At 51.8% G+C, this 15,842-nt stretch overlaps 1 protein-coding gene across 1 annotated transcript; it reads right to left on the bottom strand.

The window, feature by feature from the left end:
• Positions 1–2,466: 2,466 nt before the first annotated feature.
• On the bottom strand, positions 2,467–14,377 carry C2CD4C (C2 calcium dependent domain containing 4C). The gene is made up of 2 exons (XM_083720527.1): positions 14,212–14,377; positions 2,467–4,835 (listed from the first exon to the last, which is right to left on the bottom strand). The coding sequence occupies exons 1-2, from the start codon at positions 14,353–14,355 to the stop codon at positions 3,471–3,473; spliced, it is 1,509 nt and encodes a 502-aa protein (XP_083576653.1). The 5' UTR covers positions 14,356–14,377; the 3' UTR covers positions 2,467–3,470.
• Positions 14,378–15,842: the final 1,465 nt, after the last annotated feature.

The following is a 15,842-nucleotide window of genomic DNA, read 5'->3' as shown; positions in this document are numbered from 1 at the left end:
CTCTGGGCGGCTTCCAACAAAATATTAAAATACCATAACACATCAAACATTAAAAGCTTCCCTAAACAGGGCTGCCTTCAGATGTCTTCTAAAACTCTGGTAGTTGTTGTTCTCTTTGACATCTGTGAGACCTACATTGGCACCCAGGATGTTTCTGATCACAATTCAAAGCGTTGGTGCTGACCTTGAAAGACCTAAATGGCCCAGTAGACGTGAAGGAGTGTCTCCATCCCCATCATCCAGCCCGGACACTGAGGTCCAGCGCCGAGGGCCTTCTGGTGGTTCCCTCCCTGCGAGAAGTGAGGTTACAGGGAACCAGGCAGAGGGCCTTCTCGGTGGTGGCACCTGCCTTGTGGAACGCCCTCCCACCAGATGTCAAGGAAATAAACAACGATTTGAATTTCAGAAGACATCTGAAGGCAGCCATGTTTCGGGAAGTTTTTAAATGTTTTAAATGTTTTTAATATTCTGTTGAAAGTTGCCAAAAGTGGGTGGGGAAACCCAGCTAGATGGGAGGAGTATAAATTATTATTATAGTTGCAGTGTTCCCTGCAGCGCCTCTGATGCTCCATGCCCTGTGTGACCAAACCAATCACACTCCCCTAAATCTGTCTTTGGCGTGTTTGTGATCCATCAACAAGCATCTACACTGAGCCTCTGCCCACAGGGATTAAAGGGCAGCAATGTTCGATAGGCAACTCCCAGGCAATGTTTTGCCCCTGGCACCTGTCCATCAAAGGATGTTGCAGATTCCAGCACAGATGCCCAACTTTCTTAAAGTAAAGGTAAAGGGAACCCTGACCATTAGGTCCAGTCGTGGCCGACTCTGGGGTTGCGGCGCTCATCTCGCTTTATTGGCCGAGGGAGCCGACGTACAGCTTCCGGGTCATGTAGCCAGCAGGACTAAGCCGCTTCTGGCGAACCAGAGCAGCGCACGGAAACACCATTTACCTTCCCGCCGGAGCGGTACCTATTTATCTACTTGCACTTTGATGTGTTTTCGAACTGCTAGGTTGGCAGGAGCAGGGACCGAGCAACGGGAGCTCACCCCGTCGCGGGGATTCGAACCGCCGACCTTCTGATCGGCAAGTCCTAGGCTCTGTGGTTTAACCCACAGCGCCACCCGCGTCCCTAGCCCAGCTTTCTTAGCCATCACCTAATAGAGACGTTTAAAAGTGCTTTTCTTTTGTGCTAAAGTGGGAGCGGCGTGTCGGTTTTGAGGAAGCGAGAAAGGGGCAGTGCGGGGGGGGGGGGACAACCCTGACGGAGCACTTCAAAGCCAACACAAGAAATTCCCAAAAAGTAAGAGGAAAGGAAAGAGGGGATGATGGTGGGTGACAGGAATCTGGTACCCCAAGTGTGAAAAGAACCATAGCTCAGCCACAGAGCACATGCATTGCATGCAAGCAGTCCCAGGTTTGAATCCTGGTGCCGCCATGCGGGAGGTCTGGATCGGTGCTGAGAGCTCCACTTCCTAAGGAAGAAGAAGAAGAAGAAGAGGAGTTTGGATTTGATATCCCGCTTTATCACTACCCAAAGGAGTCACAAAGCGGCTAACATTCTGCTTTCCCTTCCTCCCCTACAACAAACACTCTGTGAGGTGAGTGGGGCTGAGAGACTTCAGAGAAGTGTGACTGGCCCAAGGTCACCCAGCAGCTGCATGTGGAGGAGCGGGGAAGCGAACCCGGTTCCCCAGATTACGAAACTACTGCTCTTAACCACTACACCACACTGGCTCTAGCAGTAGAGCACTATGTTTTTGCCTGTACAAGGTCCCAGTTTCAATCCCTATCTCCAGTTAGAAGGAACACAGACATCAGGGGAGATGAGGAAGACCCTGATCCGACCGAAAACCCTGGACCAGATATGGACCAGAGCAGTGTAAGGCAATTTAAGGGGGCTTCCCTGCTTCCAGAGAAAGGGGGAGTTGAGTTACCGGTACCTATTGGGGTACCAGTACTGGGCAGCGTAACAGAGGCCCTTTGCAAAGCCCGCAAAGCCACAAACTCATCACGCCGGGAGCGGCTCTGCCCGTTGTGTTTTCCCAATGGGAAAAGAAGGTAGAAAGATGAACAAGCCCACAATTCTGCAAAACATCTGGTGCTGGCCTTCATGACAGCAGCTTTACAGCTTTGGAAAAGGGGGGTTCTTCTGGGTCTCCCCACTGCCCATAACTCCTTGCTAGGATAAAGGTAAAGGGACCCCTGACCGTTAGGTCCAGTCGTGACCGACTCTGGGGTTGCGGCGCTCATCTCGCTTTACTGGCCGAGGGAGCCGGCATACAGCTTCCAGGTCATGTGGCCAGCAGGACTAAGCCGCTTCTGGCGAACCAGAGCAGAGCACGGAAACGCCGCTTACCTTCTCGCCAGAGCGGTACCTATTGATCTACTTGCACTTTGAAGTGCTTTCGAACTGCTAGGTTGGCAGGAGCAGGGACTGAGCAATGGGAGCTCACCCCGTCGTCGCGGGGATTCGAACCGCTGACCTTCTGATCGGCAAGTTCTAGGCTCTGTGGTTTAACCCACAGCGCCACCCGCGTCCCATCCTTGCTAGGGTACCTCCTTGCAAAAGAACGAGCCATCCCCAGCTCCCAGGTGCATCGTTTGCAAAAGGTTGTTAAGGCAAGGATGTTCGGATAATGAGGGTCATTTCCTCTGTCCCCTTTTCCATAAGGCAACTGGGTTATTTACACTGAGGGTCGCCAACATGGCAGCTGTGGCAGCACAGGAAACCGACAGCAAAGTCTCTTACCCTAACCCCCACTCAAAATTAGTTCTTGATATAAGCGTTCCGCCGTACCCAACAGAACAGGTTGTGTACCCACAACCATTTCTCCGGGTTTCTAACCGCACCCACAGATCCCATAAAGTTGGCGACCCCTGGTTCACGCTGTCTCCCACCAGATTAATTCCTGTCTGTTGACCACCTCTGCTCAGACAACGTCGGTCAAGAACAGCTGATGGCCGATAGGGATCGCCAGTTTGCTACGGTGCATGCATTTCGACGGGGTCCGGGTACAACAGGGAGAAGGGAGCAGAGCAAAAAGCCCATTGCGTTCATGCATCCGCATGCCGCAGCAAGAATCCGTTCTGAGAATCCATTCCCAGACTTACAACAGCCCTATAGTCACCCCCCTTACCTCCCTGCAATGAGCGCATCTCTTTGATAAATTCAGAACGCTTCACTGTGCACAGGGCAATATCTCGTCCACCCCGGACAGGCAATTATATTTCTGATCTCGCAAGGAAAGGGATCGCAGCAGCAGCCGGCGAGATTACATGCTTAGTCCCCCCCCTCCCTCCCTGCCCTAAAACATGCAGCAAGCATTTTTTTGGGTGGGGGAGAAGACACTGTGTAGCCATCACCATCTTGTGTCAGCCTCCCCCTCCAGCTTCCTTGTATTTACAGGGTGGAGGAATGAGCCATTCCGCGCGGGACGGGTGCAAGCGGGAGGCGTGACCAAGGTCGTTTTATGAAAATGGGAGCAAAGAAGTTAAGGGGAGCTCCTTCTCCCCCATCAGGGTGTCTCTCTTGAGGCTACCTCCCTTGTTGAGCACCTTGACCTTGAGGGACAGTTTCTTGGCGTTGCCGGCCCCCAGCCCGTCGAAGAAGAAATCTTCGTTGAAGACGGGGTAGCGGCTGTTCTTGATGATGGTGCTTCGCTGCTTCTGCAACTTCCCGGGGTTCAGATAGAGGGCCACGCAGCAGTTGATGCTCCGCGCATCGCAGTGCTTGTCGTAGAGGTCTTCTGCCGTGATGACACGCACCCGAAGGCGCGCATTCGAAGGGTTGTATTCGGCCGCCAGCCGCATGCTGCCCCCTTTGCTCAGTGGGATGATGTGCTCCTTGTGAAGGCGCTCCGGCTGGTCCGCCGCCGCCGCCGGCTGTTGTGCCACACCAGCCGCCCCCACAGGAGGGGTGGCGCACCGCTGGCGCCGCTGCGAGCTGGGGCTGGTGTCGGCCGAGCTGTCGTCGGTGGAGAGGGAGCTGTTGCGTGCCACCGAGTGCTTCAGCTTGATGACTTTGGACTGGTTCTCCTGGCTGAAGATCTTCAGGAGCGACACCGAGCGCGAGAGCAAGGGGGAGCCGAACGGGGACGACTCGGCCGAGGAGCACGTGTCGCTTTCACCGCCGCTGAAGTAGCGGTAGGGGTTCATCAGGGACATGCTGATGTCCGAAGGGTTGAGGTGGCCGCCCTCGCCGTTGGTCTTGCTCCCTCCCGAAGGAGACCTCCGCTGGGAGCTGGGAGAGGTCGACTGCGATGGGCACAGGCTGGTGTGCTCGCTGTGGAAGAGGGATTCCTTGCGGCGAGTGTGGGGACTCTCCATGAGCGTGGCAAAGCCGTACGATGTCTGCGCCTTGGGCACGTACGGCAGGGACATGGCTGTCTGCGACTGGGGGTCCGCGTTGGTGCTGAAGTCCTCCTCCGACGCCCATTCGTCGGCGCTCTCGATCTGGATGATGTGGCGGCTGGCGGCCTTCAGGAGATTTTTGCTCTCCGAGGCAGCTTTAGCCGGCAAGCGCGGGCTGCGCTGCGGCTTGCGGGCCGATAGGTTCTGCTCTGAGGCCGACGTGCCCAGATTGGGCTTTGCCTTCCCTTCTGCCCCCTCTGCTTCCGGGGGCACCATCGGGAGCTTGGGCGGGATGAAGAAATCCGGGATCTTGTCTGGTGTCAGGACGTTGCTGTACAGAGGCCCTTTGGACTGCTTATCTCCGGAGTCGCCGTTGCCCCGGGAGCCACCGTTCTCCACCGAGCCACGGATTTTTTCTAGCAACCACATTTTCTCACTTCCGCAGCTCCTCTTTCCAGGAGAGGAGTTGACAAGTCCAGACACCTGATAGGCAGAAAGAAGACAGGGTTAATGGTAGCTAAGAGACTGATATTGACGAACGGGAAGAACGAAGGCATGGTCTGTCAGGGACCGTGCTGAGGAAGGCTGCACTAATGAGGAATGCTAGGAGCCTCTCTGATACGGATCCTGAATCTTCCCAGGAGCAGGAGGACAGTGCAGTGGTACCTCGGTTTAAGGACAGCCCCGTTTACGAACTATTCGGTTTACGAACTCCACTAAACCGGAAGCAGTGTCCTGGTTTGTGAACTTTACCTTGGTCTAAGAATGGAATAAGGGACGCAGGTGGCGCTGTGGGTTAAACCACAGAGCCTAGGACTTGTCGATCAGAAGCTCGGCGGTTCAAATCCCCATGACGGCGTGAGCTCCCATTGCTCAGTCCCTGCTTCTGCCAACGTAGCAGTTCTAAAGCACTTCAAAGTGCAAGTAGATAAATAGGTACCGCTCTGGCGGGAAGGTAAACGGCGTTTCCGTGCGCTGCTCTGGTTCGCCAGAAGCGGCTTAGTCCTGCTGGCCACATGACCCAGAAGCTGTACGCCGGCTCCCTCGGCCAATAAAGCGAGATGAGCGCCGCAACCCCAGAGTTGGCCACGACTGGACCTAATGGTCAGGGGTCCCTTTACCTTTAAGAACAGAATCCAAACATTGGAACGGCACCGGCCCTCATTAGGGAAAGCACACCTCGGTTTAACAACGGTTTCGGTTTAAGAACAGACTTCCGGAACGGATTAAGCACATAAACTGAGGTACTGCTGTATAGATTTGGAAGAGCGGTTTGCAGAGGGGCACAGTTCCGAAGGCAGAAGCTGGGAAATGCTGGATGAGGAACAGCTAGGACAGGCATAGGCAAACTTGGCCCTCCAGATGTTTCAGGACTACAACTCCCATCATCCCTGACCACTGGTCCTGTTAGCTAGGGGTGATGGGAGTTGTAGTCCCGAAACAGCTGGAGGGCCAAGTTTGCCTGTGCCTGAGCTAGGAGAAGAAACACCGGAAGGGAGAGGGTTGACAGATTCACAGTCTCTAGACAGCATTCTTCCACCACCCTCCACAAAGTCGAGAAGGGCTCAAAGTGGCAGAACAGAAAGCACAGAGGGGACAAGCTCAGATTACGAGATGCAGAAGTGATGTAGGTTCCTAGGGGCCAAAAGTGGTGGAATCCTCAATTGGGAAATGTGTTTTTTTCTCTCTCTCTGTGATTATTAAAGTTTCTAACTGGTAAGAAGACTCCCTTTCCTTTGTTCTGCTTATCTGCTTCCAAAGGAGGGAGGAAGCCATTTCCCTGAAGCCTGACATGATCTTCCTTAATCAGTGGATTTATAATATGATAGCTGTGGTCTAAACCACAAAGCCTAGGGCTTGCCGATTGGAAGGTTGGCGGTTCGAATCCCCGCAACGGGGTGAGTGCCCGTTGCTCGGTCCCTGCTCCTGCCAACCTAGCAGTTTGAAAGCAAGCAGTGCAAGTAGATAAATAGGTACCGCTCCGGTGGGAAGGTAAATGGTGTTTCCGTGCGCTGCTCTGGTTTGCCAGAAGCGGCTCAGTCATGCTGGCCACATGACCCAGAAGCTGTACGCCGGCTCCCTCGGCCTATAGAGCGAGATGAGTGCCGCAACTCCAGAGTTGTCCACAACTGGACCTAATGGTCAGGGGTACCTTTACCTTTACCTTTACCCAACACTTGCAACTCCCGAGTGGACTGCTTACAGACGTAGACTCTGCTAGGATAAATACAATATTTGGAATGGTTTTATACAAAAATATAGCAGGCTATTTCTATTAGGATCAGGATAATGATATCAAATTTATAAAATAATGTAAGGGTTAGGGGAAGAAGAAGAAGAAGAAGAAGAAGAAGAAGAAGAAGAAGAAGAAGAAGAAGAATTGGTTACTTATACCCCACTAGTCTGGCTGGGTATCCCCAGCCACTCTGGGCAGCTTCCAATAAAAGATTAAAAAATGCATTAAATTTGTTTGTATATATTCATATAATATTCTTTCCCCTTTACACAGTTGTGTGTCTTTTTTGTCTGTTTTCTTTTCCCTATTTCTTTGTGCAGCACTTTATACTTTATAAATGAAAACCTCTCAATAAAATATCAATAATAATAAAAAGAGGACAGGGTGGCGGAAAATAAAAATGAAAAAGAAATCTGTGTTCAGGGGAAGGTGAGCGCCGCAGCCTCGCCCTAATTGATTGCACAGGGGCAAAACTGGAAATCAACTTTCAATGCATAGAAATCTATTTGCATATCGGCGGCGGCGGCAGCAACAACCTAAAGCTTGCTTCGGTTATCTTGCGTGGAAGTTTACAAATAGGGAGAGAAAGAAAATGAGGAGTGGCAAAGCAACAGAAGGTGTCTGTTTGCAAAAGAATAAAACAAATGACTAGGGCATTTTTGCCTGGTGTGCTTCACAAAACCAGCAGGTCGCCTTGAAAAAAGTGAGATGTTGCAGCTCATATTGATGAAAATGCAGACTTTCGAAACATCTGTAGCTCTGTATCCCCTGCCCCTTCTGCCTCTCAAGTCAAGAACTCCCTCCTGTAGCTTTATGGAAATCTGGCTCTGCTGCATTCTAGGGGGTTGGGCTAGATGACCCTTGGGTCCCTCTCTAAAGATTCTGTGATTTTATGAAAGTATCTGCCCACAGAAACAGGAGTGGGTGGTTTCATATAATCATATAATTGTAGAATTGGAAGAGACCCCAAGTATCATCTAGTCTGCGTCGCTAAATGATGCACGCCCAAAAAGTGTGTAGTTTGCATAGGTAAAGGTAAAGGGACCCCTGACCATTAGGTCCAGTCGTGGCCGACTCTGGGGTTGCGGCGCTCATCTCGCTTTATTGGCCGGGGGAGCCGGCGTACAGCTTCCGGGTCATGTGACCGGCATGACTAACCCGCTTCTGGCAAACCAGAGCAGCGCACGGAAACGCCGTTTACCTTCCCGCTGGAGTGGTACCTATTTATCTACTTGTATTTTGATGTGCTTTCGAACTGCTAGGTTGGCAGGAGCAGGGACTGAGCAACGGGAACTCACCCCGTCCATCGTGGGGATTCGAACCGCTGACCTTCTGATCGGCATGTCCTAGGCTCTGTGGTTTAACCCACAGCGCCACCGTCCAGCACAATACCACTCTCTCTTTGGCCGTCTCCAGCTATTGCTGCGTCTGACCCAAGGCAGACCATAGTCCTTATGGCTAGCAGCTGCCAGCAGCCTTTCCCTCCTCTGTGAATTGGTCCACACACTCTTTTAAAGCCATCGTAGTTCTGCTGGAGGGACGCAGGTGGTGCTGTGGGTTAAACCACAGAGCCTAGGACTTGCCGATCAGAAGGTCGGCGGTTCAAATCCCCACCAGGGGGTGAGCTCCCGTTGCTCAGTCCCAGCTCCTGCCAACCTAGCAGTTCGTAAGCACGTCAAAGTGCAAGTAGATCAATAGGTACCGCTCCGGCGGGAAGGTAAACGGCATTTCCATGCGCTGCTCTGGTTCGTCAGAAGCGGCTTAGTCCTGCTGGCCACATGACCCGGAAGCTGTACGCCGGCTCCCCCGGCCAATAAAGCGAGATGAGCGCCGCAACCCCAGAGTCGGTCACGACTGGACCTAATGGTCAGGGGTCCCTTTACCTTTACCTTATTTCTGCTGGAGAGAGTTCCACAGTTTACCTATGCGTTGAGCGAACAATGGCGTTCTCTTCTTCTGTCCTGCCTTTCTCTGGGTGCAGATTTCACAGGGGTACATTTCTCCCTTCGCTGCCACATAACAAACCAGACATGCACAGGCAGAATTCTCTCTCTGCTCATCATACCAGTGAGAGTTTCCTTTTCCAGGTGTGCAAGGAAGGAAAAGCGTGAAAATCTGATTTCGCTGCTGGCGTCCCCACAGCTGACTCTTTTAGCTCTCGCTCTTCCTGCTGAAGAAACATCTCCTGTGAGCTTAAAAGGCTCAATTTCCCACCGGACTCAAGATATTCCACCTCACACCAACAGACATTAAGCCTAGATGCCAGCGTCAGCTACAAAATGAGCGGCCTGAGACCCAGGGGAAAGTGTCTGAAGGCTATAAACACTCGCTTGCTTCTCAACTTCTTCGCCAGTGACAAATGCTTTTCTGATGGCGTTGCAAAGCAACATTCCTTCAAAGCACACACACTTTATCTCTCTCTGCCTTTGCAGAGAGGAAGAGGATCAATATTGCACTGATATTTGCCGCACAAATGATGGGCGCCTCTAGACGGATGAACTTCACGGGGAGGGGGGGCAGAGTTCTGCGTTCAGAGTGAGAGGAGCTTTTGCTGCAGCTGACTCAAAAGTCGTGAGAAATTGCATGCCACTACTGCGGCCCATGGGGACGCGGGTGGCGCTGTGGGTTAAACCACAGAGCCTAGGGCTTGCCGATCGGAAGGTCAGCGGTTCGAATCCCCGCGACGGGGTGAGCTCCCATTGCTCGGTGCCTGCTCCTGCCAACTTAGCAGTTCGAAAGCACGTCAAAGTGCAAGTAGATAAATAGGTACCGCTCTGGCGGGAAGGTAAACGGCATTTCCGTGCGCTGCTCTGATTCGCCAGAAGCGGCTTAGTCCTGCTAGCCACATGACCCAGAAGCTGTACGCCAGCTCCCTCGGCCAGTAAAGCGAGATGAGCGCCACAACCCCAGAGTCGGCCAGGACTGGACCTAATGGTCAGGGGTCCCTTTACCTTACACAGATGACCACTGGGGGGGTTGATCTTTGCTGCCACAAGGGACTCTAAGTCCCCTAAGTCTATGACTGGTCTGAGAAAGGATGGAGGCAGCTTTCAGTGAAAGCAAAGATGATTTTTATTTTTCTGTTGCAAAAATAGTGAGATGAGCACCGCAACCCCAGAGTCTGCCACGACTGGACCTAGCGGTCAGGGGTCCCTTTATCTTTACTGCGGCCTGTGCTTTGTTAGCCCCCAAATGGAAAACGAGCGAGGTCGGAACCAAAAAATAATGGCAACTTGATTTGACAGAATATGCACAACTCGCATGGAGAACATACAGAATAAGAGAACAAGTAGAACATAGGTTTAGAGAAGATTTGAAAACGTTTATTGGTTATATGGGAAAGAGTTGCGTACGGCTGAAAACGCTGGCAGCCTTAAGATAAATTCAGCAGTGTAAACAAGTTTTGATGGAATAATGAACGGTCTGGTTTTTGCAAAATATTCAGGGACTTACGATATGCGAAATGAACCATGGAAAGAGAAGAAGGGAAGTCGTCGATGTCTTAAGGGTGCAAAATGAGTGTTTTCAGTTGGAAAGCAGAAAACTTAATAAAATTATATACGAAAGGCTCTTTCGGGTACCTCTGAAATTCAGCTGGTTCCCTTACAACCAAGGAAACCCAAAAGAGCTGAAGATTTGGGAAAGAGAAAAAAGTAAGTCGTTCTTCACACAGCCAAGTTAAAACCGAGTCAGTAATGGCTACCAACTTGGGTGGTTTGAAAAGAGTGAGCTCCCATTGCTCTGTCCCTGCTCCTGCCCACCTAGCAGTTCGAAAGCACACTAGTGCAAGTAGATAAATAGGTACCACTGCGGCGGGAAGGTAAATGGTGTTTCCATGCTCTCTGGTTTCCATCACGGTGTCCTGTTGCGCCAGAAGCGGTTTAGTCCTGCTGGTCACATGACCCAGAAAGCTGTCTGCGGACAAAGGCCGGCTCCCTCAGCCTGAAAGCGAGATGAGCACCGCAACCCCAGAGTCGCCTTTGACTGGACTTAACCGTCCAGGGGTCCTTTACCTTTTACCTTACTACTACTACTACTAATAATAATAATTAGGGTGTCACAGGTGAATATCTACCTGAAATCCATTTTGACAGCAAGTTTTGGCTGCAGACCTTCAGAGTCTGCCGCTTGGCAGCATAGACATCTGTTATAGCTCTCAATTACGTTAAATGTGAATTCTTTTATATCCTAGTTTTTAAATGGACTTTTTTTTTTACTGCTTTGGCCTTTTTCTGACCCGGGATCGTCTGGAAGGAATGGTAGAAATTTATAACCAGCATTGTCACCTGCTCCTGAGGGATGCAGCCAATGGTTAGAGTGTCGGACGAAGACCTGGGAGAGACCCGGGTTCAAATCTCGTCTCGGTCATGCAGCTCGCTGGGGGCCAGTCACTGCCTCTCAGCCTGGTCTACCTCACAGGGATGTTGTGCTCCTTGGACAAAAAGGTGGGGTGCGACTGAAATAAATAAAACACTTGCGAGGAGCAGAGCGCAGTTTAGTAGGAGAGCATCGGATCAGGGATGCTTTAGCTGAGGTTCCTGCATTGCAAGGGGCTGGGCTAGCAGACCTTTTAGGGTCTCATTCCAAATCTACAGCGCTATGATTCTACGAGTTGCAGCCCAGAGACATCTGGAGGCTCCCCAGTCACGTGAGTCACGCTGCAAATTCAAAGCACAGTTAACTCATATTTAAAACCCGCAGCTTCTGCCAAGGAATCTTGGGAGCATGCTGGGAATTGTAGTTCTGTGCAAGAGAAAATGGCAGCTCCTGAGATTCTTCGGGAGGGGAGCCATGTGCTTTAAATGTGCATTAGGTAAAGGTAAAGGGACCCCTGACCATTAGGTCCAGTCGTGGCCGACTCTGGGGTTGCGATGCTCATCTCGCTTTACTGGCCGAGGGAGCCGAAGTACAGCTTCCGGGTCATGTGGCCAGCAGGACTAAGCCGCTTCTGGCGAACCAGAGCAGCGCACCGAAATGCCGTTTACCTTCCCGCTGGAGCGGTACCTATTTATCTACTTGCACTTTGACGTGATTTCGAACTGCTAGGTTGGCAGGAGAAGGGACTGAGCAACGGGAGCTCACCCCGTCGTGGGGATTCGAACTGCCAACCTTCTGATCAGCAAGTCCTAGGCTCTGTGGTTTAACCCACAGCGCCACCTGCATCCCTAAAATGTGCATTAGATGTGCTTTAAACATATGGTGTGGGTCTGCCCTCAGTTCCTCGCTTACCCTATCCTGAGTTCCAGTTCTCCACATCGGTGCATGATTTTTTGGGGGGAAAAGTCCCCATGAAAATTCAACAGCGCTTTAGTGAAAACATCTCCTCATATACATACAGTGGTATCTCAGATTAAGTACTTAATTCCTTCCAGAGGTCTGTACTTAACCTGAAACTGTTCTTAACCTGAAGCACCACTTTAGCTAATGGGGCTTCCTGCTGCTGCCGCACCACCGGAGCACAATTTCTGTTCTCATCCTGAAGCAAAGTTCTTAACCTGAAGCACTATTTCTGGGTTAGCGGAGTCTGTAACCTGAAGCGTATGTAACCTGAAGCGTATGTAACCTGAAGTGTATGTAACCTGAGGTACCACTGTACATCTGTATGAAATTTTGCATGATACTTTTGATGCATGCTTTTTGCAAAGCATTCCCTCCCTAATAATAAGGCTTTTTTTGGGTTGTTCTCACTGAGATGCCTTTGTATGCGTACCTCAGCCCTGTTCATTCAATTTTTTTTCACGCATTTTGTTTGTTTGTCTGCAGAACCGCATTGCAAAATTGCGGGTTTCAGAGGACGGCTGTGTTTCAGCTCCCCAGATGGTTCCAGGAAGAGCAGACCCAAATCGATTTGCTTTCCAGTGCAAATTGAATCGGATTGCTCCCTTATCAATCTTCCGCTTGGGGTGGGGGATCGCGCCTGGGGAAATCGATGGCCCCTTGGCCCCCTGCCAACATCACCAAAGGCTAGGGATCATGGGAGTTGTAGTTCAGCTGTGTCTGAAGGGTCACAGCAACATGTTAAAGGACCTCGAGTTCGCTAGACTCAGTCCCTGGTACCCTGGAGAGCGCCTGCCTCTTCGAAACCCTCGAGCCAGCTAGACTAGTGGTCGGAGTCAGTGCAACAGGGCTTTGTGTGACCTTACAACATCTTTCTGGCTCTGCTCCAGTTTGCCAGTTCTTGTCCTGGGAGAACAATATTAGACCGAGGTGGTCTGGAAAAGCGTTCCTGGTTTCCGACGGGGAGGCAGCACATATCAAACTCCTGGCAGCCACTGGTTCTGGGACACAGTCCACTTCAGCGCTCTGCAGCAGCAGCCGTTGAATCACAGAACTGCGGGGTGGAAAGGGGCTCCCAAAGCTCATCCAGACCAACCCCCTGGGATCGCGGCTTAAATGCAGGAATCGCAGCCAGCGTGCTGAGCTGCAAGTTGGAAACGCTCTCCTCTCCCAAAAAAACCACACTGTCCATCCATGCTCTCCTGAAGGAGCTGCATCCCTCAGTCCAGGTAGCCCACACCTGCCTTGCAGACCTGAAAACCACAGAGGCGGTCCTTGCTTCTCAAGGGAGAGATTGTGGGTGGCAGAGGCAAGGAAGCAGCCCAGCAGAAGCAAAGCAGCCTCAGTTGGGTATCCTGTGAAATGGGCGACCTGTTCATCAAAGAGCCCTTTTGCAAAGCTGGTGTGTGCTCTGTGAGACCTAACGGAGGTTCCTTCCACCAAGTCAGATCTTTGGTCCACCTAACCAACTGAATCTAACCAGGCCAGGGACCTAGGTTTATGCTGCCCACACTGGCTGGCAGCAGCACCCTCCAGAGTTTCAGCCAGGGGATAATCGCTCGCTTCCACCTGGAAATCTTCTAGCACTGAGGCACGGCTCACCACTGAGGGGCAGTGCCAGGGGTTAGGGGCTCAGCCCGCCACCCCACCCTCCTCCTGATCCCTGACCCCGGGTTCAAAGCAGCGGGTTCGACACAGGCAAGTTCTCCGCTAACATCTGGACAGATGCAAAGCAGATTTAGAGGTTGCGTCTTGTTTGGAGAACCGTTTCTTTTCCAGGCTGAGACTGGCGCAGGTTGCACCATGGTTCGTATCCCCTGCACTGGCCGGAGCGGCCAGCCTGTTCCACCTCCCAGTGGTCAAATATTTGGACTGGGTCTCTCTCTCAAACACACCTGCGGACCTCGTGACGTCCCCTTTGCTGATGCCGCTCTGTAAACCGGCACCAAACTTTGCCAGCTTTGTTCTGGCTCCCCCACCTCACTTCCTTCCCTGTGGGGCTTTCTGCCACACTCCGCATATGCTCAGGGGACACCTCGACTGGGTCCTGCCGGGGGGGGGCGCCTTCTGGGAGACTTTTGAGGCTGCAACCGGGCTCAAAACATCACCCTGGGGTTGAACTTTGCCAGCCAACTGGCCCTGAGACCCCTGACCTTTCTCTGGGCACCCAAAGAAAATGCCACCAAAGAAAATATATAAGGGGAAAATCCGTAGCCTCAGAAAACATTTAGAGGAAGAACCTAAGAAAGGGGGTGTTAAAACCCAGCAAACCAATTCCCCCTCCTTTTTTTTAAGCTGTTGTGCAGAGTGTTGATAAGAAAAAGTACAGAAACTGAGTGTACTCACCTGTAAGTTGGAAACTCCGGCGGAGACAGGAGCTGCGGTGTTTCTGCAGGGGGTGAGATGCTCTCCGCAACTGGTCCGGCTGCAAATGAAGTAAGCGAGGGACCTGCGTTCAGTTTTATAGCCGGCTCGGTTAGCACCGTTCATTCATCACGGGAGAAGACTTCCAATTACAGCCCTGCCGTATTCCTCCTAAGACAGCGACGGGCAGTTTTTTTTTTCATTCTTTCTCTCTCTCTTTCAACCCCCCCACCCCCTCTTCGCAAGAACCCCCCCCCCCAATCTGCCACCGCTGTCACGCAGAAGCCTGTTGCAATGAATTGGAGGGGGGGGAGGCAGGGACCTGCCAACCTGTAACGCATCCCGAAGCATCCTAAAACCTTTTTTAATATTATAAAAAAACGCAGCTGCCCTCGCCAGCGCAGCCTTCTCCCTCCGATTTCTATTCTTCTCGTTTTCCGCAGAGGGCAACGTAACAAATGTTGTACGGAGGACGTGTTTAATTGTTCCCATTCCTTCCCTCTCCCCCGCCAATTTCACCCCCCCCCCCAATATTCCCAATAACATGCCCCCGGGTTGCAAGGTTCAAACCTTCAACATACACAAAGAGGTACTTTATTTATCCAGCCCAGTCCTTGCTGCTTTTGTACAGGGACTGGGAAATTGGGGGGGGCAGGATATGCGCTCAGGGCCAGAAACCTCTGGAGGCATCGCAAGGTGATGTCCGAAAAGGGCGTCTTTGGCTCCTGAGCGCACGCAGAGTGCGTTTCGCACCCGCGCAAAGCTCTCCGGTGAACACTGCGGCCGAACCAGATGGGTGGGGTTTGTCGATGCAGCTTTGCCGGTCAGCGCAGTTGGTTAGAGCAAGGGTCAGCAAACTTTTTCAGCAGGGGGGCCGGTCCCCTGTCCCTCAGACCTTGTGGGGGGGCCGGACTATATTTTGAAAAAAATAAAATTAAAAAATGAACGAACTCCTATGCCCCACTAATAACCCAGAGATGCATTTTAAATAAAAGCACACATTCTACTCATGTAAAAACACGCTGATTCCCGGACTGTCCGCGGGCCAGATTGAGAAGGCGATTGGGCCGGATCCTGCCCCTGGGCCTTAGTTTGCCTACCCATGGATTAGAGCGTAGCACTGATAAAGACAAGGTCATGGGTCTGATCCCCCTATGGGGACGTATTGCAGGGGTTGGACCAGATGATCCAATGGGGTCCCAACCAGCTCTAGGATTCTATTGTTCTGTACCTGTATGGCTCTCCAGATACGGTTGGACTCCAGCCCATGACCAATCGTGAACGATGGTGGGAGCTGCTTCACCCCCAACAACAAGGAACAAAGATTTATCCAACTCCTCCAGTCTTTGAACATACAGTGGTACCTTGGGTTACACACGCTTCAGGTTACACACTCCGCTAACCCAGAAATAGTGCTTCAGGTTAAGAACTTTGCTTCAGGATGAGAACAGAAATCGGCGGCGCGGCGGCAGCAGGAGGCCCCATTAGCTAAAGTGCTGCTTCAGGTTAAGAAGAGTTTCAGGTTAAGAATGGACCTCCGGAACAAATTAAGTACTTAACCCGGGCTGCCTCTGAAGACTCTTTGGAAACTTAAGTTGGTGCAGAATTCAGCA

This window comes from Podarcis gaigeae (genome assembly GCF_964106915.1).
Source record: "Podarcis gaigeae genome assembly, chromosome: 18".
Taxonomy (NCBI): domain Eukaryota; kingdom Metazoa; phylum Chordata; class Lepidosauria; order Squamata; family Lacertidae; genus Podarcis; species Podarcis gaigeae.
Note: the sequence above shows the minus strand (reverse complement) of the source record. Positions and strands in the feature narration are given on the sequence as shown.